This window comes from Perognathus longimembris, chromosome 16 (genome assembly GCF_023159225.1).
Source record: "Perognathus longimembris pacificus isolate PPM17 chromosome 16, ASM2315922v1, whole genome shotgun sequence".
Lineage (NCBI taxonomy): Eukaryota > Metazoa > Chordata > Mammalia > Rodentia > Heteromyidae > Perognathus > Perognathus longimembris.
Window position 1 is genome coordinate 272,107 of NC_063176.1, and position 24,244 is coordinate 296,350.

The 24,244-nt window shown below is 41.4% G+C and overlaps 1 protein-coding gene and 1 long non-coding RNA gene across 4 annotated transcripts in view; both read right to left on the reverse strand.

Moving 5' to 3' along the window:
- The window catches only part of Septin11 (septin 11), a 98,637-nt gene that overhangs the window by 46,088 nt on the left and 28,305 nt on the right, over positions 1–24,244 (reverse strand). For all 3 annotated transcript variants that reach the window (XM_048364281.1, XM_048364280.1, XM_048364279.1), the window contains exon 2: positions 4,951–5,065. In XM_048364281.1, the coding sequence (XP_048220238.1) occupies positions 4,951–5,065 (115 nt within the window). The remainder of the gene's footprint in view (positions 1–4,950; positions 5,066–24,244) is intronic.
- On the reverse strand, positions 11,736–24,178 carry LOC125364663. The gene is made up of 3 exons (XR_007213553.1): positions 24,140–24,178; positions 23,631–23,632; positions 11,736–12,449 (listed from the first exon to the last, which is right to left on the reverse strand). It is a non-coding gene; the product is annotated as an uncharacterized LOC125364663 (long non-coding RNA).

Below are 24,244 nucleotides of genomic sequence, written 5' to 3' on the forward strand. Positions count from 1 at the left end.
AAAATATAAATAGACAGTAGGGTGACAAGTAGGGAAGAAATTACCACAGACATTCGGTTTAAGTGTGATGTCTGCTCCTCTAAGTGGTGGTCCATGTATTTTTAATGGCTGGGATACTTTTTTGCATTATATATAGGAATCTGTTTGTCTTTTTTTTTTTTTTTTTGCCAGTCCTGGGGCTTGGACTCAGGGCCTGAGCACTGTCCCTGGCTTCTTTTTGCTCAAGGCTAGCACTCTGCCACTTGAGCCACAGCGCCACTTCTGGCCATTTTCTGTATATGTGGTGCTGGGGAATCGAACCCAGGGCCTCATGTATATGAGGCAGGCACTCTTGCCACTAGGCCATATCCCCAGCCCTGTTTGTCTTATATAGATATTTTGCTACTAAAGTATCTGTGGTGTTATGATATTTCCTATCAACTGAGGATAAATTAATATTTAATGTTGACATTCCAATCTTCCAAACAACTAATTCTGTTCTTAATCAAAGGGCTCTGTATTAATACATTTTCCATAGTGGAAGGCCTGAGGCTGGGTAACTTTATAAAAAAAGCTTAAAAGAAGTTCATGATTCTGGAGGTTCAAGGGCATGGTACCAGCAGGGATCAGCTCAGCTCCAGTGATCACATGGCGGAAACCATGTGAGAGCACAAGGCCATATGGCCAGACAAGGAGTCAAAGAGGCTGGGAATGGCCAGGCTTGTTTACGCCCCCCCCCCTTTTTTGGTCAGTTGTGGGGCTTAAACTCAAGGCCTGAGCACGGTCCCTGAGCAGTTTTTGCTTAAGGCTAATACTCTACCACTTCGAGTCACAGCTCCACTTCTGGTTTTCTGGTAGTTAGTTGGAGATAAAGAACCTCACAGACTTTCCTACCTGGGCTGACTTTGAACTACTACTACCTTTAGATCTCGGCATCCTGAGTACCTAGGATTACAGGCCTGAGCCACTGGCTCTTGGCCAAGGTTTATTCTTTTTTTTTTTTTTGCCAGTCCTGGGCCTTGGACTCAGGGCCTGAGCACTGTCCCTGGCTTCTTTTTGCTCAAGGCTAGCACTCTGCCACTTGAGCCACAGCGCCACTTCTGGCCATTTTCTATATATGTGGTGCAGGGCTTCAGGTATACAAGGCAAGCGCTCTTGCCACTAGGCCATATTCCTAGCCCCACCAAGGTTTATTCTTTTGTAATAATCTCAAAAGAACAGATTCAGGAGCAGATGAGAACTACCTTAACCCCATAAGAGAATGATCTATGGAATGGACCTCCTGCCAACTAAAACCGCTATCTCAAATGTCCCATGACCTCTCAATCCTACCAGTAAGGACCAAACCCCCAAGAAGTCAACTCAGTAGTCACACCATATGGAAACCACATCAGTCTCCAAAGAGTTATAAATAACCTAGAGAGTTGAAGATAATTGCCCAGGAAGATATTCAGGACATAGGATGGAGAGGGGAGGAGAGGGGAGGAGAGGGGAGGGGAGGGGAGGGGAGGGGAGGGGAGGGGAGGGGAGGGGAGGGGAGGGGAGGGGAGGGGAGGGGAGGGGAGGGGAGGGGGAGAAAGAAAAAAGGAAAGGAAAGGAAAAGGGAGGGAGGGAGGGAGGGAGGGAGAGGAGAGAGGAAAAGGAGGGAAGAAGCACAAAATAAACACAGTCTCATTTGTGTAAAACACAAATTTTTAAAAACAAGTACCTATGCAACCCCTGAGAGAGCTTTTCACCTCATATTGTTATCTTTCTCTATAGGGAGTTGCGAGCATTTTGGAGTGGACTGACCCTATCTCTCAGACAATGTGACCTAGTCCTGGTCAATCTTAGGAATCCTGTGATGCTCAGTCTGGTGTGTCAGGAATGTCTTTTTCCTTCCCTGAGGGATTGATGCTGGCAGGCAAAAGCCCAAATGTGAGGCTTGACACAAGCAAGTAGGATCAAGAGTAGGAAAGAGCACCTTGAGGACACTTTCTGACCCCTTGGGACCAGCTGTTCGTCCATGGTTCAATGTATTTTCTTTTCAGTGTATGTTGGAGGTAGATATAATCTTGCTTGAGTTTAAACTGGATTTTTGCAACTGTGAAATTTTTCCCAATACAAAACAGTCAGAGATGCCACATCATTGGCTTTGAAGATGGAGGGAAGGACCCTGGAGCCAAAAACTACAAGGCCTCTAAAGGCTACAAAAGCAAGGACTATTCCTCTCTTCCCTGACCCGAAGTTCCTGAAAGAGATATGACCCTGTAGACCATGCTGACATCACAAGCGGAAGATAAAACACTAGTGTTGTTATAAGCTACCAGACAGAATTCTTTTTGGACAAAGAAGTCAAAAACTTCTAAAAGGATCCTGTGTTCTCCCTGAGGAATAGAAACAGGACTGGGAGGTAAGAGGAGAAGACCTTATAACTTTTAAACACCAGCACATATTATATTAATTAATCAATAAACTAATATAAATGTAGTTAAAAGAATGGAAGCAGAATAAGTGTCTGGGAATTAAGGTATTATCACTTACCAAGAAGAATCATAATAGTGTCTGCTTTATAAATCTAAAAGGGCAGCACAGACTGACTGACTGATGGGGAATTCCAATCAGTATCAGAACTGTGCTATTCAATATGAGGACCAGCTACTGAGTCACTGCACACCATGCTTTGGCTAGACCCAACCTATCCAGCAAGTTAAGTCCAATCCCACCAAAGTTCAGGAGCCTGGACATAATAACCAGATATAGTTGGGAAGCCAACTTTGGAGACACAGTTGAGGAAGCTTTAGAATAGCAGCCAGAACAGTAATTGGCCTATGATTACAATTCAGCGGCCTTTTCAATAAAAAGCCAACAAATTGCTATGCTAATGAAGAATCACCCGGCTCTGCAACGAGCATGTACCAAAAGAAAACGCATTTATGCCACTCTGTGAAACAAGCAGCTCCGGAGGTGCCCTGCTGAATTTTAAAAGGCTTTCGTGTGAGAAAAGGGGAGTTGGCTGCTCAGGCTATTTCTCTCAAGTCATTCTCTTATCCAGTGCTTGAAACACAGTGCCAGAGAGCAGGCTGGTCCAGTGTGCCAGCCAACTGTGACTGTATATTTTTGGCCAGTTCTGGGCCTTAAACTCAGGGCCTGAGCACTGCCCCTGGCTTCTTTTTGCTCAAGGCTAGCACTCTGCCACTTGAGCCACAGCATCACTCTGGCCTTTTTGTATATGTGTGGTGCTGAGGAATCAAACCCAGGGCTTTGTGTATATGAGGCAAGCACTCTTGCCACTAGGCCATATTCCCAGCCCCTGTAGATTGTTTTTTTTTTTTTTTTTGAACAGAGTACTTTTCAATTTTACTGACTATAAATATATACTGTTAGAAAAGGTTTTAGTAGAGATTTATATTGTTGTATATAGTCAGAGATGCTACAAATAGATTCTTAAGAGCTTTTCAGACATTGATGTATTTAGAACGTGCGCTGGGGTTCTCCCCACTGATGAAGTGCTACCTGAAAAGTCCCCACACGCAGACTGCCAAGGCTGACAATTGCCCATCATGCCAAGGGCCCTGCCACATGGGGGCCTCATTGGACATGACAGTTCTCCTTGCCTTGGAGCCTCTGGGCTGGGAGCAAGGCGTCCCTGCTTGGCTTTCAGGCCCTCTCCAAGGCTGTCGGTCAAACGTCTCTCAGGAAGATTGTTGATTGAGAGAGACTTCATGGTAGGTTCTTGGGGGCCAGTGCCTGAATCCTCTGGGTGATGCTGAGCAACCAGTAGGGAGAACCCCAGAACACGTTCTAAATACATCAATGTCTTTTTTTTTGGCCAGTCCTGGGGCTTGGACTCAGGGCCTGAGCACTGTCCCTGGCTTCTGTTTTTGCTCAAGGCTAGCACTCTGCCACTTGATCCACAGCGCCACTTCTGGCCATTTTCTGTATATGTGGTGCTGGGGAATCGAACCCAGGGCCTCATATATATGAGGCAGGCACTCTTGCCACTAGGCCATATCCCCAGCCCCCATCAATGTCTTTAGAAGTACTAGAAAAGTTTGGGAGCACCAATCACCCTGTCAGCACTCATGTAATGTACTCTACTGTAATGTAGGACTGTGTGGAGGTTGCAATTCAGCAGCAAGTGCGGTAACAACTTGTGTGTGTGTGTGTGGCTTCTACACTTGAAAAAAACAAAAACAGAACATGTTATACTTTGAATTGACAACTTACAGGAAAATGTAAACTCTTACAGTCTCCAATGTATTGTGTTAGGCATTTGATAGTTTTAGGTAAATAATTTCTTTTGAGGTGAGTAAAATGAAGGGTCACATCTCCATTAATATGTTTGTAAGAAAAACATTTGTACATATACATGTTCATCACTTTCTCTCTCTCCAATATGTCTTACAGATCATTGCTTGTATCAGCTGTACATATGTGTGGGAGGTGTATGGGGTGTGTTTATTTCTTGTTAAGTTTGAGTCTAAGCTCCTTGGAGGTGTGATATATCATGTCTGCTGTCATCCTGTTTTTTTCTTTTTTATGTCTATTACAGTTCTTTGGTATGCATTGTCATTTCTGGGAATGGTGTGTTAAAATGTGGCCTTTCTTGTTCTAATAAAAGAATCACCTTAAAAAAAAAAAAGAGCTTTTCAATGTTTGCTATAGGAATCTCAGGTGATTCTTTCAACTTCCTATAAACCAATTAAGGTCCAAATTTTTCTCCTTGCCAAAAACTAGTAGTAAATTGGCCAGTTGTTTGACCAGGCAACATCAATAAAAATAGTAATTTGAATAATACCACAAACACATTTCTTTTGTCCCAATACAACTCTCATGCTTTACAAAAAATGAGATATGTGTAAAGCCAGTATTACTACCTTGCTTCACTGAAGAGGAAAGATGCCATTTTCCTTACTTCCCTGCATATGCACATCTGACACTTACCTCAGACAGTGATCTAAGGTGAGACAACCAAGATGACTCACTTACCCACGCACAGGATGTTGAAACAGAATCCTTGAGAAGTGGACTTGTTGACCAGTTGGTCAGGGAGACTATCAAATCCAACATGGCCAGAAAGGGACAAGTTTCGAAGCTCTTCATTCTGGAATGTTAGAGAAACATTTGAGAGATCAGAACTATGAATGTTCAGTGTTCATACTACATTATAGATAATACCTTCTCCCTTCCTCTCCTCTCCTTTTGACTTTTCTTTTTTTTGGGGGGGAGGGGGGGGCGTGGCGCGTGCAAGTATGGGGCTTGAACTCAAGGTGTGTGTCTTGTTCTATGGTTTTATTGCTTGAGGCTGGTGCTTTATCACTCGAGCCACAGTTCTATGTTCAGCTTTTGCTCACTAATTGGAGATAAAGAATCTCAAGGACTTTCCTGCCCAGGCTGGCATGGGCCACTAGCAAATGGCTTCTTCCTCTCCCCTGGACATGCATGGAAGAGACTCTGTAGTGCCCATACCTCCTTAGCTTCCTCACAACTCAGGGCACTCCCCCAACTCCAAAGCCCTGCCCTTTCTACAAAACCACCTCTCTTTCCCACATTGTTCCATTTCGTGTCTTAAGTATACTGACCCAAGAAATATGAACTTCTGAGAAGTGACTACTTCATATATGCACTCAGCGTGTCTCTCTCTCTCCCTCCCTCCCTCCCAAACCATTTTGATAGTTTGAATCATTCAGGAAAAACTTTCCTTTTTTTTAACACATAAACAAGCAAACACTCTTCCAGATACATAAAAGAGCTTTGAGAAGCTCACAGTGGAGCATATATACGCCTTACAATTAATGCAATGTTGCCACCACCATAATGCAACATATTTAAACCTCAGCACACAAACTAGCTCCTCGTCCATTTACTGTGAAGATAGTGAGGCTTCTTTGCCTTCGTCTGCAGGCTCTGCATGCACAGAACCCTCACAGAACAGCCATGGAGGAGGGGCCTACGGAGTTACCATACATTATAGTCAGGGCCTTTTGCTACTTTATCCAATGGTGCTGACTGCTTGAGCTTACAGCAACTGTGAGCATATCTTATTGGTATTAGAATTCTTCCCTGAAGCCTTTCTCTCCTGGGAAAACAGAGCTCACTTGTGCTCCTCCTATTATTATAATACCAGGGATGGTTTGCAGTTCCAGAAAGTACACTGAAAGCCTTCTCCAGGAAGACAAGATTCCTGGTGCTGTGGCTGTGTGTTCAGCTAATTTCAATGAAATTAAAAATACTGAAGTTTTTGGTGAGGAAATAAGCTTTGCAGTTCCATTTTTGTTTTTTGTTTTTTTAATGAAAAAGATCACTTACGTGAATAATTTTACAAGATGAGTTTTTACTATCCTATTTTATATTGTAAAGTTAAGAAGAATGACAATAAGCAAAGCAAAAATACTTTATTTTCAATTTTTGATGCCACTATAGGTATAAAAAGCTGACTTCAAGCCAGGCACTAGTGGCCGATGTCTGCAGTACTCAGAAGGCTGAGATCTGTTGACTGTGGTTCAAAGCCATCCCAAGCAGAAAAGTCCATAAGGTTCTTATCTTCATTTAACCAGCAAGTTGACAGAGGTGGAGGTGTAGCTCAAGTGGTAAAACACTAGCCAAGAATGCAAGGCTCTGAGTTCAAATCTCAGAACTGGCACAAAAAGGTGGGGGGCTGTCATAATAAATGCAGTGGCTTTAATGGATTTATATACAGGGGATTGTCTAAAGTCTATTATACCAACTCCAAAAATTCTGATTTATGTGAAATAAAACGAACCCAACTGTCTAAATACCTTGGTGGCAGCTGTAGGTTTGAGGTCAATGGGACAGACAACAGATGTCGAGTCTATGAATAGTGTGCTTGAAACCTGCCAACAGTGACTGTGACTTGAGAGCAGCCCTTCTCCTTGAGCAGGATAGCACAGCGGGCAGCTAACTGAGCAGCTTCGGAAACCTGCATAGTGGGCAGCAGTCCTGGTAGGAGGACAAGCCACTGAATACCTCCAACTTCTTCTGGCCCCAATACTCACACCTTCCCCCTTCCTCTTCAGATACCTCAAAGGTTCAAACAACAGGTATTTTTAGGGTGTTTACCACATCTACTAAGCATGGGGGAGGAAGATTTGAAGTGAGCCCTGGGTTATATTTAGAACGGTTTCCATGGCAGCTGCACAGTGGCTGTGGTGTCTCAGGCAAGCAGAAGCCATCACGTCAATCTTCACTTAGGCCGCATCACAGACCTGTGTAGTCAGGAGAGCAGTGGACAAGGAGACCAGGCACAGGAGGACCACACACTACTGACTGCACCCCTCCCTATCAGTAATTCCTTCAGTTTCCCAGGGAACAGGCGAGGTTATCGCTGTAGATTCTGGACTACTGGGTCTCTAGATACCAGATACCCACTCATAAGCCAATCCTAGGAAAGAATCAGTTAGTAATTATAGCTCTCATCCCAGAATCCACAGCTCAGCATCTCAAATTCTCACCATTTTCCAAAACATGAGAAACCACCCACATACCCACGGAGTATTTTTATACCCACTGAAAACCACACACAAAATGAAGGGTTATAAAACATTTTGGTCTTGAAATTTTTGGAAATTTAAAGTTATGCCTTTGAAGTCCCTGTCTTATAAAATATTTGTTTTATAATGCAGTTTTTAGATTGCATAATTGGAATCTAATTTTCTATGCAGGATTAAAGGAGAGTCACTAGCAGGAGTCCCCGAGTTCAAGCCCAAGTACCAGACAGGAGTCTCTGTTCACCAGTGTACGTAAGTCAAAAAAGAAATAGGAAGTTTCCTCTGGTGCATATGCAGACTGAAAGACCAGATGGCACTGGAGGAAATGAAGGCAGCTCTGAGCAACTTACCTGGTGACTCACACACATCAATTGAAATGAATTTCTACACCCAGCATTTTATGACACTTGCCTTAGCTGTCACTTTTAAGTGGAAAGCCTCAGTTCAAAGTACTGAATATTTTACCACATCACTAACTCTCATCACACACCAGGAGAGGACTACCCGATTTTTATCTCCAATGCTGAATTCTTTGAGTTCCAATTTTTTATTTTTGCCATGAACATAGATTATCTATACTGCAACATTATATGGCAGACTTTCTATGCCAGACTCATTGTTCTCTAGAGTTCCCTATTCTATTTATGGTGCTTATGCCTACCTAAGCTTGAAATCACCTTCCTGCCACCATCAACTCGTTTTCAACCTCTTCCTTCTAACAGTGTCCCTTCCTTGCTCACAACACCCTCTCCAGTCCTTCCTCAGTGCTTCCAGCTCCCAATCCAAATTCAATAGTCTACCACCTCAATGCCTCTGTGGGCTGAACCCATGTCTACATTTCTTTTGAAATCCCCTGCTTCTTAGGAGGGAACATCTGACACCTGATAGCACAGCTAAATTGAGTCACTTCCAGTGCCTAAGACAATCCAGAATAATCCCATCACAGAATAATGACACACTATTTTTTCTTACTGGAAAGGACTCATATCCAGTATTGACATATCCCAACTTCTGGTCCCCACTGATGTTTTTACCTCCCAAATTATCTTCATTAAGAAATCTGTAAGCGTTCTCCTTGACAACAGGGGGGGAAAATCCCGATTGAATAAAGTTTGGTATTCCACAGTCATAATAGGTAAGAGCTACTGACCATTTCCAATATCCTAGAATGCTAAATTAAGCACAAATTAACTAATTTATCTCTCTTAACAACTGTATGCAGTAGTTACTATTACTCAATGTCAACTTACAAATGGGAAAGTAGAGGCACAGAAGTTTAGTCACTTGCTCAGCCCGAAGGGCAGAAATATGAATTCAGGAAGCAAGCATCCAGAGGCCAGAGTCGTCTTAGTCACTGTTTTCAGACAGTGATCTAAGAGGACAAGCAGCAATGCTTTGGGCTGCTACAAAAATCCAAGTTGAAAGAGAAAGAGACACTGTTCTCTAAAATGAATTCTTGGGCAATCCTAATGGGTGGAAATTGGAAATCAGAATTGGAAATTCAAAGATATTTACACTGGTCCTAGGAATGCTGACACCAGTCTTGGATTGTTGCGGCTATGGCACATGAAGCCTGTAATAGAAAGCTTAGTTTTAACCACTTTAAAAACAAAAGTGCCAACATAAAGCCACAAAGTCAGTAAGTATAAGACCATAATTGATAAAGCACTCTGTATGCTAATCTATCTGGTAGGATTTGTTATTAGATGATTGCTACAGCCTACTCCATCTTGAAAGAATTATGACTAAACTCAGACACAAGATTTTTTATTTGACTATTCATTTTTCTCTTTTTAGAACTTCTCATTATGGATATAATTATTTGTTCATTCTAAAGTACTAATAAACTGGGTCCTGTTTGCTTATACTTATAATCCTTTCTACTCTGGAGGGGAAGATCTGAGGATCAAGTTTTGAAGGCAGCCCAGGAAGACAAATCCATGAGCCTCTTATCTCCAATTAACCCAAGAAAAAGCAGGAAGTACAGCTGTGACTCAAATGGTAGAGTACCAGCTGTGAGCAGATAAAACCAAGCAAGAACATGAGGCCCTGATTTTAAGCCCCAGTACTGGCACAAAAACAAACAAACAAACAAAAAAGCTACCAAAAGCACAGAGGGAGGTAAAATGTGTTTGTTAAACACTATTCCCTTCCCTAGTAAACTTTACAACAAAACATTAGAGATACGATACAGTAAATGTAATGCTACCAGAAATAAAAGTAATAAATTCCATGACCTATCAGAAGACATAAGGAGAAGCAACCTTTGCTACAGAAAATCAGGAGCACCTTTTAAGTAGGCTGGGATCCCAAAATTCACCAGCAAACAATGGTGCATCTCACAGGAGCCTTCTAGCTAAAAGCTGTCAATGGCCAAATGGTCCCCTCACTATGAATGTACACCTGAAATTTATAGTCACAGGATGTGCCGACTTGGTTACTGAGGCAATTATAAATCAAATTATCGCCGAATGTATGGCAAAAACTACGTTCAGAGTGCTACTTGTAAAATACCTTCCACAACCTTCAGTCTTGCTTTTAACCAGAGCAGGATGGCAAAAAGCTTGGCGTTTCACCAGCCTATGAGTTTAAATGCCAGCTTGGGTCCCTACTTGCTTTTTCCTCGTTCTGCCACCAGTTAAAAAAAAAAAAAAGGAGCTCTTGACGGGGTTGCACTTAATAAAGCCTCAGGAAGCTTGCATTTCCTTTCCCTAAACTAAGCAGGAGGAGAAGACAACCCTGACTTCAAAATCAGAACTAAATTAGGAGTTTCAATATTAACTTCTGGGCACTCCAGGAATCTCTGATATCAGCAAAGCATTTAGACTAAACAAGAAATTAAACATCACAAAGGGAAGAACAGAGAAAAAAAAAAAAACGGGAGGAGAGAGAGCATGAAGAAAATCCACCTTCAAACAGGAGACACTTTTACCAAGCTGGAAGAAAAATTACAGAATCACATTCCTGTTTGCAAAATCAGCAGTTTACCAGTGTCAACATCCTCGGAGGCTGGAATCATTCTGGATTCCCCGTCTCCACTTGGGCTTCTATTTAAGTCCAGCCCATAGTCTGGAAATCAATCAGCTTCCTGTGCCAAGATGGGTTCTATTCCTTATACTTAAAGTGGTCTCCCACTGCTTATAAAACACAAAGGCTTCAATATTAAACGTGATAGGTAGCTGACAGCTTCTGCCTATCCAAAGCCAGAGAGCACAAGGTGATGCGTTAATTGTTTAATTAAACCAAATTAAGAGCTGCAGGCATGGCTCAAGCACAAACCTGGCAAGAGCAAGGACTTGAGTTCACTCTCCAGAACTGCAAAAATAAAAATAATGCTTAGACTCCAAAGCAAGGAATAATTTAATTTAACTCTTTTTAATTTAAAATATATACTTTAATTTGACATAACTTAGGCATTCCATTACAGGCAGAGATTTTTGTTTAAAAGGACATGGTGATTACATTTTCTTACAGATCCAGTTTAGAGATAACAAGTTATATCAATCCAAGACAATCTAGCTCTTAGGTCTCTTCATCTGTAAAGTAAGTCGACTTAACCAAATGATCCGCTAAGCAAACTATCCAATTCTAATGCCAGTTCTTACTTTTCTTGAGACTGGAAATGAGACATGCGCAAATCCAAATCTGTTGTTTTGCTTTAAAAAAGTTAATACATGGCAAAACATTTATTGAGTACCAATGTGTGCTACGTACTCTGGCAAATAGGAAGAACAGGCAGGTAAAAAGACAAAGCATTCCTAACTCATCAAGCTTACTTGGTCTAGCGTTAGCAGGTGTTAGCAAAGTCACAAATGTATAAATTATTTATCTGGTGAGAAAACAGCATCCCTAAACTCATAGAGCGTTAACATATGGTGCACCCCACACTCATCAAACCACCACAAACTATTGAAAGCACAGAGCACGAGGCATCCTAGTAACTCCTGTCATAACTCAGTGTTCATGTTCACCAGCCTATGGGATATATAAACATTCACGGGTCCAGGCATTGTTAGGTACTGGTATAATAGACAACCCCTACATACACACAATGTAAGGATTTATGTACTCAGATGAAACCAGCTATCTTTCCAGCAGCACTGCCTGATGGGAGGAGGCAGAAATGATTAAGAGTCAAGTGCTAAGGGACAGCTGTCTAACTTTAAATGGAGCTGAGATGGAAGGATGAGGAGGCAGACAAAAAGAAGGGATGTATAGACCACACTCTCTTCTCTGTTTGCTCCCATAAAGACACTAAGGTCTGAGGTACTGTTTGCATGATACATATGCCACGAGCCAAAGCAGCAAAGACAAGAGCGTGCTGACTCTCATATGGCTCCCTTAACTACCAAGTGAATTTCTGGTATTTGGAGACAAATACCAAGAAGTAAGTTTTACCCAAATGCTTTGATGACCATAATGCAAATACTGTGAACCTACTACAATCTAAAGAGTAATGAATGAGTTTCACGTTTTCTTTTAAAGAAATGAAGCTTGGTGGGAAAATGGGAAACACCCTTAGCTCCCATACAAAAGGGAAACCATTGGAATGCAAAGCATGGACCCAAACCACAACCATAAGGACTGCATTGAAAGACTTTCAAGGCTAGCTAGTACAACTGGGTTAACTTTCATAACATAAAATGTCTAAAGCATCTCATTACCAGTGAGGGTTGCATTCCTAACAGATGATTTAGACAACATTTGCTACTCTGTTTGTCATCTATACCATGAAATCTCAAGGCTGGAGCCAAGAAAACCCCCAAAGGAATTGTCTCACTCTAGCAGAAGAACAGAGAGTACAGTTAGGAAACTTTGTTAGTATGAAGAAAGAATAACTTCTCAATGCAGTCCAGCCAGAAGTTGGGACAGAGAGAAGTTGTGTCCAGGGGTCAGTCCTCAGGTCACAAAGCCAGGTAGATTACTTGATTACTACTGGGTAAACTGTCCCAATTTCAAGTGCCATTTCAAAGTAACTTTCTCCAAAAGCTTCCAATGAAAAAAACAGATCCTTGCAAAAACAAAGAAGTGCAGAGGTTTTCTTTGGGTATGGCAGGATTGTAGGGAACTTTACTTTCTAACTATGCTTCTACACATTTGAATTATTACAGAAGAAAAAAAACTCCTACTTTTACAATAGAAAATAAAGGTTTTCATAATTCAGGGAATGTTAAGAGCAATAATAAATGCTAAAAAGTCTATTTTGAAGTACGTCTACAATTTTTATCACAGCTAATAGGTGAGTGACAGGATAAATGGGAGTATTTAATTTTCCTAATACCGGGCTGGGGATATGGCCTAGTGGCAAGAGTGCTTGCCTCACATACATGAAGCCCTGGTTCAATTCCCCAGCACCACATATACAGAAAATGGCCAGAAGTGGCACTGTGGCTCAGGTGGCAGAGTGCTAGCCTTGAGCAAAAAAAAGCCAGGGACAGCGCTCAGGCCCTGAGTCCAAGCCCCAGGACTGGCCAAAAAAAAAAAAAAAAAAGGTAATTTTCCTAATACCAAGTCACACTGAAAGTGACAAGAGACAGCCCAAGGACTGTAGAGAAAGTAGGGAGCACTTGACATTAGTAAAGTCCTCACAAGGGCACGTCTGCTATCTTCTACCTGTGTGACCTAGGAGAAGTCACTTAACTCAGTTTTGTGAACTTTAACTATCTCACAAGCCTGTTGCAAGAATGAACATAATTCTCTATCCTCAGCTCCGTTTTACACCATTTCCTTGGATGATCTCATCCTTGCCCAGTTCCTTCATCACAACTGGCAGAGCAGTGTGCTCCCAGCTCCTGGGCTCCCTTCATCATCCAGGGCCCATCATCCACCCCTCTTCATCCAGGGTCAGGCATCTCCATGCAACATCTGCCTGTGGTATCTGGCGGGTCTGGCTGGGCTTCAGTTTAGTTTTCATTGCATTACAAGTGACATTTCTCAGAGACCAATTCGGTAAAATAGTATCGAAAAGTATAATAGTGCCGAATAGCATTGAAATGTATACAAATATAAGAATACTACTGAAAACTGAACTGAGCCCCAGCTGCTCCTTACAACCCTGGATCCAGGACAGAAGGAAGAGTTGTTAAGAAAATACCCACCAAGTGTGACAATCCAAAACTTGAATGAAGTAGGAACATATTTTTCTATGGACAGAACATTTTTCAAAAAGTCTGTTTAAACTCACAAGGCTTGATCTAACTGGATGCCAAGAATTAACAGCAACAAAAAAGACATTTTCTTGTTTCCAAGGAAAGACCACAGTCTTTCTATTGGAGGCCAAGTGACTAATGCCTAGAAGATCCTCACAAATCTACAAAATGCTGATCAGCAGAAACTCTCATGCTTGGGAAAGGCAAAGTCCACGTGTGCCTTCCAGGGCTGCTCACCAATTTCACAGTACTCAGAGGAGGACAGGATGGGAGGGAGGTAATCCAACAACTAGCCAGAAGCGTTTATAAAGGCAGATTCTGCAGCTGTTTCCACACCCTCCACCAGAGAGGATGAGAAGCCCCAAGCTCACAGCCACCTAGGAAAGCTGATGAATAAAACATGGAAGTCAATAAATCATGTCAACCCCCATCCCTCAGCTTTTCAGTAGGATCTCAAATAACTCAGCTCCCATTAAGATATATTCAGTCTCCTGTGGAGCAGAAAACCATACTGTTTTCATTTGGGCCTTGGGTCTCGCTATAAGGCTCCAAATTGGCTTGGAATTCACCATCTTCCTGTCTTAGCTTCCTGAGTGCTGGGATTATAGGTGTTTATACCATGCCTGGCCATTGGGTCATTTTTATCCTTCCTGCTCTGCCTTTATTATCTGAACAGGGATGAATAGTTTAGAGGGAGTTAAAAGGAAAATCACCTGAAAATTTTTCCCATCTTTTTATGTACTGTTCTGTCTTTCAGAAATACATTCAGTGTTTCCCACTTGAGAACTAATGTGACTTAATTTACATATTTCTATTCATCAACTATATTAACCAGTAAAGAATAAAATGTAGATGGGGCACTTCCTTCCTTATGCTACCATTCCTATCACCGGATATAAATTAGCCACTTCCTTTCTGAAAAGTACCATGTATTTATTTCTGTCCCTTTCTAAAATGGCTAGCGTTTTCTTTTCTTTCTTTCTTTCTTTTTTTTTTTTTTTGTTACAGTAATGGCCACATAATAATTGGTTTTCAAAAAGACAGAAACAACTCATGCCAATTCTAAAGTAGTCACAAACAAAAGCACCAGGAATCAGGACTCTGTCCCTCAGTCACAATCTGGCCATTTTTTCTCCACATTCAATGTATGTTCAGTTCCTATGCCAGCTGACTTACAACACCTGAGTTCATGCATAAGACTTCCAGCAAGTGAAAACTGAGGGGCTATATCTAAATTACCCAAAGCCATAGTAAATGTGCTCTTAGGAAATTAACGTACAAATCAACATTTACCCTTGCTCTGCATATAGTACTGAACAGTTATGTCCCAAACTCTCATAAGCTTTTCTAAGTAAGAGCTTCACTGTGTCTTAATTTCAGCTCTAGATGCAACACCATTAGGACAGACAAGAGTTTGGTTGCATCGATTACTATGTAACATTATCACAAACTTGGTGGCTTAAGATACACATGTAAATAGCTCTTAGTTTCACAGGTCAAGAGGCTAGGCATACCAACACTGGATTCTCAGGGAAAATCTAAGGTTGAGATGAAGGGCTGTCCAGGCTGTATTATATACAGATGCTCCGGAGCAAAATCCATAGGCAAACTCATTTGGCTATTGGCAGATCTAAGTCCATGCAGTAAAACTAAGAACCTCCTTTCCTCACTGGCTGTCAAAGACTGTGCTGAGCTCCAAAAGGGCACCAACAGCACCCAGCTACATGGCTACCTCTATCTCTAAAGCCAGCAATGGAAACTTTCCCTATAACCCTCTAACATAAACTATGATCCCTGGAGTGATCTGATCTGGTCATGACTACCCAAGATAATCTCCTAACTTGTGACCCTTTTAATCTGCTTGAAGGAGTAGTTTTCCTATGATAGTCCCAAATTATGGGACAGAGTACATATTTCAAACAGGTGGGATCTTTGGGTCACCCTAGAATTCTATCAACCAGAGTGTACAAGGTAATTTCTCCTGCATAACTTTAATATAGGTTATGACCATGACTATCAGCTTTCCCCAGCTCAAACCAGAGCTCAAAGAAGTTTCCAGGGGGAGGAGGAAAAACAGAAATTAGTAATAGTATAGCAAATTGGATCACTCTAGAGTTATCAAGGCATTTCCTCCCTCTTTTACACTGAACTTGATAAGGGTGCTGACTGGCTGAAGTCCTGCCTTTCCAGGAAGTCAGTGGCTCTAGCTTATAATCCTAATTACCCAGGGGGTCTGAGATCTGAGGCTCCTGATTTGAAGCAGACAAACCCAGGTAGCTCTTATTTCCAGAAAACCACCAAAAAAAAAAAAAAAATGAGGGTATGACTCAAGTGATAAAGTATCAGTCTTAAGAGTATATTCAAATCCCAATACACACATGCGCACACACATTTTGTATATATTGCAGTATGTGACAAGAATTAATTCTAGGAAATGTAAAAATCCTAAAGGAATTTTAGTATTATTAGAAAGATAAAACTATAAAAATAAAACAAAAGATGCCTTCAAAATATTTCATGATGAAATGTAATACAAAGATGATCAGGTTGTATGAAAAAGGTTCACAAAGCAAAAAGTAAGGCTTCCTCAAAGGAGGTCAGATGTGATCTGCATTATGTGGACGTGAAATATATACTGGACAGTCGCAGAAGGAATAAAGACTGGAGGCAAGAAATAAGCTGAGTCTGTGGAAGATGATACCAGGAAAAGAAAGATGTCTGAAGGACATGGAAACCAGTGAACTGAAAAATAAAAAACAGTCAAGAGGGTAGGACTTCATAACAAACTCATATTTCAGTTAATTGGAAATATTTCTTTGGTAAAGCACTATAAAGACACATACTAACAACAACCATTTACATGCCCAGGATCTGTTGCTACATATTCAAGTGCTGAGTGAAAGGGTGGTCTAGGAACAATTTGAGCAGACACATCTGTTTCCTGTCACCAATGTACTTAAGAACATTCTTCCCACCAGACTGGAAGAACAAAGGAACTTAAGTATAGAATCACCCTCTAGCCAAGGTTTTAACCCAGATTACTAGGCTAGGTAACCATTTGAACAGTAAGCAATTTGATGCAAACTTTCTTCAGAGCATTAAAAAAAAAAATGCCCATCTTGCAGAGACACTAATAGGTCAAACTCCACTAGTTATAGCTACAATTCCTGTCATGTTCTAACTAATCAAGCTAATGCTTTCTTATTTCTTCCTTACTCTGTTCTCAATGAAAGGAGGCAGGGAGGGGGAAGAGGAAGAAGAAGAGGAGGAGGGAGGAGGGAGGAGGGAGGAGGGAGGAGGGAGGAGGGAGGAGGGAGGAGGGAGGAGGGAGGAGGGAGGAGGGAGGAGGGAGGAGGGAGGAGGGAGGAGGGAGGGAGGGAGGAGGGAGGAGGGAGGAGGAGGAGGAGGAGGAGGAGGAGGAGGAGGAGGAGGAGGACAGGACCAATTAGCTCTACAGAAGAAGAGATAAGTTTCTGCCTAAGAGGTTAACTGCACATAGTAGAAGCAAAGAGAAAGTTGGGTATGGATTTGGCTTTTCTCATACACATCGGTGACTAGTTAGGAAAGCAGATCTTCGAAGTCATATTATAATTCTCCTCTTCTCTCAAGTGTCCTATTGGTGGTGATTTTAGATGCTGGCTTTCTTGTCTTGATCAGCTAATACAAAACAAAACTTCTTTTCACAGGCTGGTAGCTCACAAGAATGTTCCCACACCCCCTCCACCCCCTCCATTGTCCACTGAAAATGTCTCTTAAAGAAGCCTTTTCATTATCATTATTGCCTGGGTAATACGGCTGAATAATCAAGTAGGGGCCCAAGTAGTATACTTTTAGAAAAACTTTCATTAAAAAAAATTCAATCCTGTTGAAATCTAAGGATTGCACTTCGAAGGCAACATGAGCAAGAAAATCCATGAGACTCTTAACTCCAATTAACCACCAAAAAGACAGACGTATAGTTGTGGCTCAAGTGGCAGAGCACTAGCCTTAAGCACATAAAGCTCACAGACAGCACCCAGGCCCTGAGTTCAAGCCCCAGGACTGGCCAAAAAAAAAAGAAAATACCACTGGCTCTCAAAAACAGATGCTCAAGTATATGTAACAGCAGAGGTTCTGTTTCCAGCCATGCTGTTCCCACAAATACTAAGAGTTGGGTCAGTAGCCCAGACTCCCACTGACTTCCAGTCCAATTCCACCTCTAGATTAATAGCTCAGGGGCAAGGAGATAGGTAAATGTGAATGTTTCTCATATTCTCTGACAGCATGAGTACAGGAAAACATTAAGCTGAAATAAAAACTTGGAAGATTATAGCTTGGCAGGAGATACTTTCTCAAATTAATACACTCTATAGAAAGGAGAAACTGGGAAAGTATAAGTGAGACTCAGAGTGAAAGAAAGACCAGAATTAGCCAACATTTTAGGCACTGATCCAAGTGGCTGCCATTAAACTCTTCCAAAGGCAAATGGTTCATTAGAATAATTACTATTCAAGGAGCAAAAATTGACAGGCAGGCAAGAAGTGATAATTAACCCTGGAAAAAACTCCAGCTATCTGAATTGGAGAAAAATCCAAGCCTCAAAATCCCCCACACAGAGAAAAGGTCAGACCATATATCTTATTGTAATCATGACGCCACAAATCCCCCAAGTGTATACAATTGGTTAGTTATTACCAGGAGTGGGCTTCCTTGAGTGTGGTAGCTGCAACCACAAATGTAAGGCTATCCCCCAGGAGCTCTTCTCAGTCCAGCTTCCCACCCACTCCTTAGCTAGATATTAGTAACTCAAGAAACATGTGAATGCCACAGCCATATGCATGAACTCCAGGTGGAAAAAGAAATTGTAAATCCAGACATATTTACAAAAACAAAAACAAACAAACAAAAAACCCCAAGCTAATGCTTCAGTTCCCATGGAAAACAGCCCTAATAAATATGCCTAACACTTCACCTAATATCCTGGCACCAGGACAGAAAAGTAGATGAAAGTAGCATCATTTTAAAGTTGCCTAAAGGATGGATGAAGTTTGAATACTCAGAGAAGGGGGAGAAAGGGATGAATACTACCACTTTTTTTTGTGAAAACCAAGTGATTTTTTACTCCGAGAACTAAAGAGAGAGGGTCTAACATTTTCTTTAATCAATCAACCAAAGACAATTATCTCACATTGGTGTGACGAGCACAGGATGAAGCATGGGCTATTGCGCCATTCCAAGGCTACCAAGTTTCTCAACATATTCCTCCTTCTACCACCACAACCATTAAAAGAAAAAAGATTTAATGGGTACTTATTTGTCCAGTACCATAGCTGGCCCTTTAAAAGAAAAACCTTCCCACTTAATCCTCATAAACCTGTGAAGTAGATATTCTTGGCTCCATTTTACAGATGCAGAAACCAAGCTCAATTAAACAGCAGAACCAGAGTTCAAAACCAGTTTTGCAAGATTCCAGTTCTACCACCACCTACACTTAAACTGGACCACTGAAACTTTGCAAAACATCCACCTCTGTACAATCCTACGTGTCAGGTCCTACATACCCATCTGCATATGGCTGTGGCATTCAGGCAAATGCCACCTTCATGTGCTTCCTCTCACTCCTTGAATTAAACCCCTGTGCTCTCTAGTTCACAAATGCCCACCACATTTAGGTCATTCATGTCTCATGCCTCGTGGTGCACTGTTGTTTTTCACTTGTCAGGGCCCCCAGAAGAATGCTTCTTGAGGGTAAGAACTCTGTCTTACTCATCTCACTTTGAACCTAACTCTCTACAATGTTATGCCTAGCTGGGGTTGTACATTTAAGATAAATATATACAAAGCAAGCTGTTAAGAGTCTGGTGATTTGCCTTTGGCAATCACAAGCAAATGCCATTAAGTGGGAGGGGAAAGACAGAGAACTCACAGTTTGGGCCGACATGCACAGTGGGTATGTTGGAAAAAAAGAGGTGACATTCAAGAGGGTCCTGGGAAAATGGAGAACGGAGATGTCAGTGCAGCAACTATAACCTCTCAACACTCAAGCCCCAATCAGCTGTGGGAGAAGGGCCAAACAATTTTGCATGGTGGCTCACACCTGTAGTCCCAGCTACCTGAGAGATAGAGATTGGGAAAAATCATAGTCTGAGGCCAACCCAGGCAAAATATTTGTCAGATCCTATCTCAATAAATAATCTACTTGTGATAGTAAACCCTTGTGATCCAGCTATGTGGTAAGTATAGTTAGAAGAATTGCATTCCTAAGTCAGCCTAGGCAAAAGCTTTAGACTCTATCAGAAATTATAAATAAACAAACTAGCCAAAGCAAAAGGGTAAAGTGGCTCAAGTGGTAAGTGCTTGCCCAACAAGCACAAGGTCCTGAACTTAAACCTAGTACTATTTGCTCCTGCTCAAAACCAGGTCAAACATTGTAGAACTCATGTTAGGTAGGCTGCCTGTTCTCAGGAGATAATTATTCTGCTATAATTAAAATTAACATTAGAACCTCATATTACATAATTACATATATATGTCAAATACCATCCCAGGCACTTTACAAGGGTCTTACTTATTTCTTACAACTACCTACAAATAATGCACAGCTACATATCCATTACTATGCCCATTATACAAGTGAGGGAACTAGGGTTGGGAAAAACAGAGCTGCTCAGGGAATGTCACAGCACCTGAGTGATCAGGAGAGGATTCAGAGACAAGCAGGCTGCTTGGAGGCCCTGGCCACTTCTAAGTAAGGCCTGGGAAGCTAGAAAAGCAACTTGTGGGAGAGTGATACATGAGTGTCACCATGGGACAGCGGCAACCCTTCTGAGATTAGCAACAGAAGGTACCACGTCATGGCACACAAGCCCTATTCCTCCATGTGGAAGCACATTTATAAGAAATTCAATGCAAACAGGAAGGAAGGAAGAAAAGAGACAATCCATCACAACCACTAGAATCTGTATCTTGTATTTCTCACAGAAAACAAGCAAGAAATCTAACCTAAAGGTCATAGATCAAAGGTAAACTGTCCACACAATCATTCACTGGTAGTCTCTCACTCTTCTAAGGGCCAGGATGAGCAAGGTTCCTTTCTTACTTTTCTCTAACAAAGCTGTAGGAACCAGAGGCAGAGAAAAAACAAAAGCATGCACAGATCAAGCAAAGAAAATAAAAGACAGGGCTGGGGATATGGCCTAGTGGCAAAAGTGCTTGCCTCATATACATGAAGCCCTGGGTTCAATTCCCCAGCACCACATAGACAGAAAACAGCCAGAAGTGGTGCTGTGGCTCAAGTGGCAGAGTGCTAGCCTTGAGCAAAAAGAAGCCAGGAACAGTGCTCAGGCCCTGAGTCCAAGGCCCAGGACTGGCAAAAAAGAAAAGAAAATAAAAGACAGGATGCAGTTAGCCATCCTGACTGATTAAAACCACATGCCTAACAGAAATTTCACATAACTTCCTCTTCAGCTTCTTTGGGGCCACTGAGAAGCAAACACTCACGTGGCTGTACAACAACCAGATTTCTTGGTAGTGAGGGCTAGAAAAGAAGAGAGAGTCTCTGTACCTCTACCATGATGTACAAGAAACTTAATTATCCTAAAAGATGCACCTTGTGGGATGAGAAGATACCCCCATGGGGATCCATTCCCTCATCCTGTCTAGAGGGGAAGCCAAAAACTGTCATTACTCAGGCATTTTGCTTAGTTTAGTTTAGTTTAGTTTTTGTGGAATTTTTTTGGGGGGAGTAGGCCGATCTTGGAGCTTGAACTCAGGACCTGGGCACTGTCCCAGAGCCTTTTTGCTCAAGGCTAGCTCTCTACCACTTGAGCCACATCTCCACTTCCAGCTTTTTGGTAGTTGGAGATCAGAGTCTCACCAACATGCTTGCCTGACCTGGCTTCAAACCGCCATTATCTGATCTCAATCTGAGTAAAGTTACAGACATGAGTTCAGCCTTATCTATTTATTTTAAAACTGAACTAAAACAAAAAAATCTGAGTTTACTAAGGAGTTTATGTTTTAAAAAGTTAGTACTATTGAAATTTAGTAATACAAATATTTATGATTCTACAGCCTTCTCTGAGCAGAGTATTAACACAATTATACTAACACTGTTTCACTTAAATAACATTTATTGAAACTCCCATTTCTGATGGCATTTTAATTACACTCTCATTCCTTAACATACACTTCTCTGTGGCTTTGAGATCTGGAACAAATATTTAAACTACAACCACTGCAGCAACAACAAAAAGCCCAGGCATTGATTTTGCAGCAGTCTGTAATTTAATTACAAATAGTTGCTCATGAATATAAAACAAAAAATTCAAGAATTGTTTTAGGAAATAATATTTCTGTAAGTGTAACAAATAGTAAAACATTCAAAGTCAAAATCTGCATACATTTCAAATCACATATTATTTAATATCACATTCCCTCTCTGATAAAAATCAATAGTCATTTTTCTTCAACCTTTTCTTGGAATCTAAATTTCTCTCCTACCATATACACTTTCTTTAGAGCACTGTGCCCTTCTCTCTCATTTCACATTGTACTGTATAACTGGAAGACTTACCTTAAAACAAGTACGCACACATACATAAGTGGATGGAAGAAGAGTTGCTAAGGAAGGGTAAATAAATAATCTCTAGGTCTTTGACTGGGGACATGGCTCAAGTAGTAAATCATCTCATCTGCCTAGCAAACAAAGGCCCTGAATTCAAACCTCTATACCACCAAAAATCATCATCATCATCATTTTCATCGGCAACATGTATGTAGGTCTTAAATTATGGAATTCTATCATTGGCTATGAGATAACCAGGAAAGGTTGCTAGTGGATATCAGTCATCAAAACAAAAGGACAAAATACTGAAGCCAAGTGAGAAAACAAGACAGCAGGATGGATCAAAGTGAAAGTCAAACAGTGGCTTGCCCTTTCCAAGCAATTTTAAGATAGCCTTGAAATATGATGAATACACCCTCATATATTTATAACCCTTCTGTGTGTGTGCAAGCACACATGTCCATTCTGGGCCTAGGCACTATCCCTTAGCTTTTTTGCTCAAAGCTACTTCTGTACTGCTTGAGTCACACTTCTACTTCTGACTGTTTTTTGGAGGGTGGGGGTGGAAACTGTTAATTGAAGATAAGAGTCTCACAGGAAGGAAGCCCAGACTTGCTTCAAACGGCAATCCTCACATCTCAGCTCTCACATCTCAGCTTTCGGAGTAGCCAGGATTATGATGTGAACCACCAGTGCCCAGGTTTATTTAAAATCTTTTACAACATCTCTTTGTAGTGTAAAGAACATAGAACAATCACCTACACACAGAATACCCAGCCCCCAAATCACAACACTACTGAAAGTTTTGGAACCTCAAGTATCCTACATAATTGGCATCTTTGTTAATGGACCTAACCAGAGAAAAACACTATCTAGAATTTAATTAAATCGTGTTTTCTGTGTTCTTTAAATTGTTACTTACCACACTAGAAGTCTTTAACTTCAAAATAACACAACAGCTCATTTCCTTCTCTAAGACACCTAGAAAGAAATTCCAGGCCCTACCCTAGAGAGGACAGAATGGAAACAGAAGCTAGGAAGAGTTCATTTTTAGGAGTTCTCCAAATGTTGGCAGAGGATCCCTGGGGAAACTATGAAGGGTGTCCAAGTTCCATCTTTCCCAACCACATTGTCACATCTTCTTCATGGAACGCAGCCAAGACAATCCATGTACTGCATGCATCCACACCAATGGAAAGCAGGCCGGAGACCCAGCTGTCTTCCATTAAGTAAGACAGGAAAGAGATTTGCAAAAATGCAACATGATGCAGCTCATTTCACTGTTTCCCTCCTGAAAAAGTTATTTTTAAAAAACAATGTTAGTTATGTAGTGTTTAGAACTGCTGCTTTCATTAATAAGCAAATGATTCAAAACTTAATAGTAGAGTGCAGTTATAAAGAATGCCTAGGGAAAGAAATACTTTGTTTTACCAGAAAGTATAGCAAAAAGACACTATCACAGTAAACTCCTGGGTGGCTCCATTCTCAGTGTTTCATGTTGTTGATAAGTCATTATGTACCTCAGTCAGAGCTGGAGGTGAAAACACACACACACACACACACACACACACACAGAGCACCAACGGCCATTGAGCTATGTTTGCCTGTCTTTTACTGTCTCACTTTTTTTAAATCAAAGAGTAGCTCCCATTACTCAGCTACACTGAGAACTCAAGTGAAATTTGATTGAGCCCATGTGCAGCCATTCCCCCAAAACTATCACATTCTTTTCACTGTAAATAAGATAACCAGAATCTTAATACATGACCAGTGACAGTGGCTACTCTCCACGAGGCACTGGGAAACTACTGGAGAACTTGTTGCATGCTACAATCTGGAAGCCTTAGCTCTACTATCCTGGGATCTGTAGTATAAACAAAAGTTAAGGGACCTGGCTACAGTTTTGGATCTGTGGATCTTAAGCAGGTCAGCTATTCTCCTGGGTCTTGACTTCCTTCTCTATAAAATAAAAGAACTGGGCTGGGAATATGGCCTAGTGGCAAGAGTGCTTGCCTCGTAAACATGAGGCCCTGGGTTCGATTCCTCAGCACCACATATACAGAAAATGGCCAGAAGTGGCG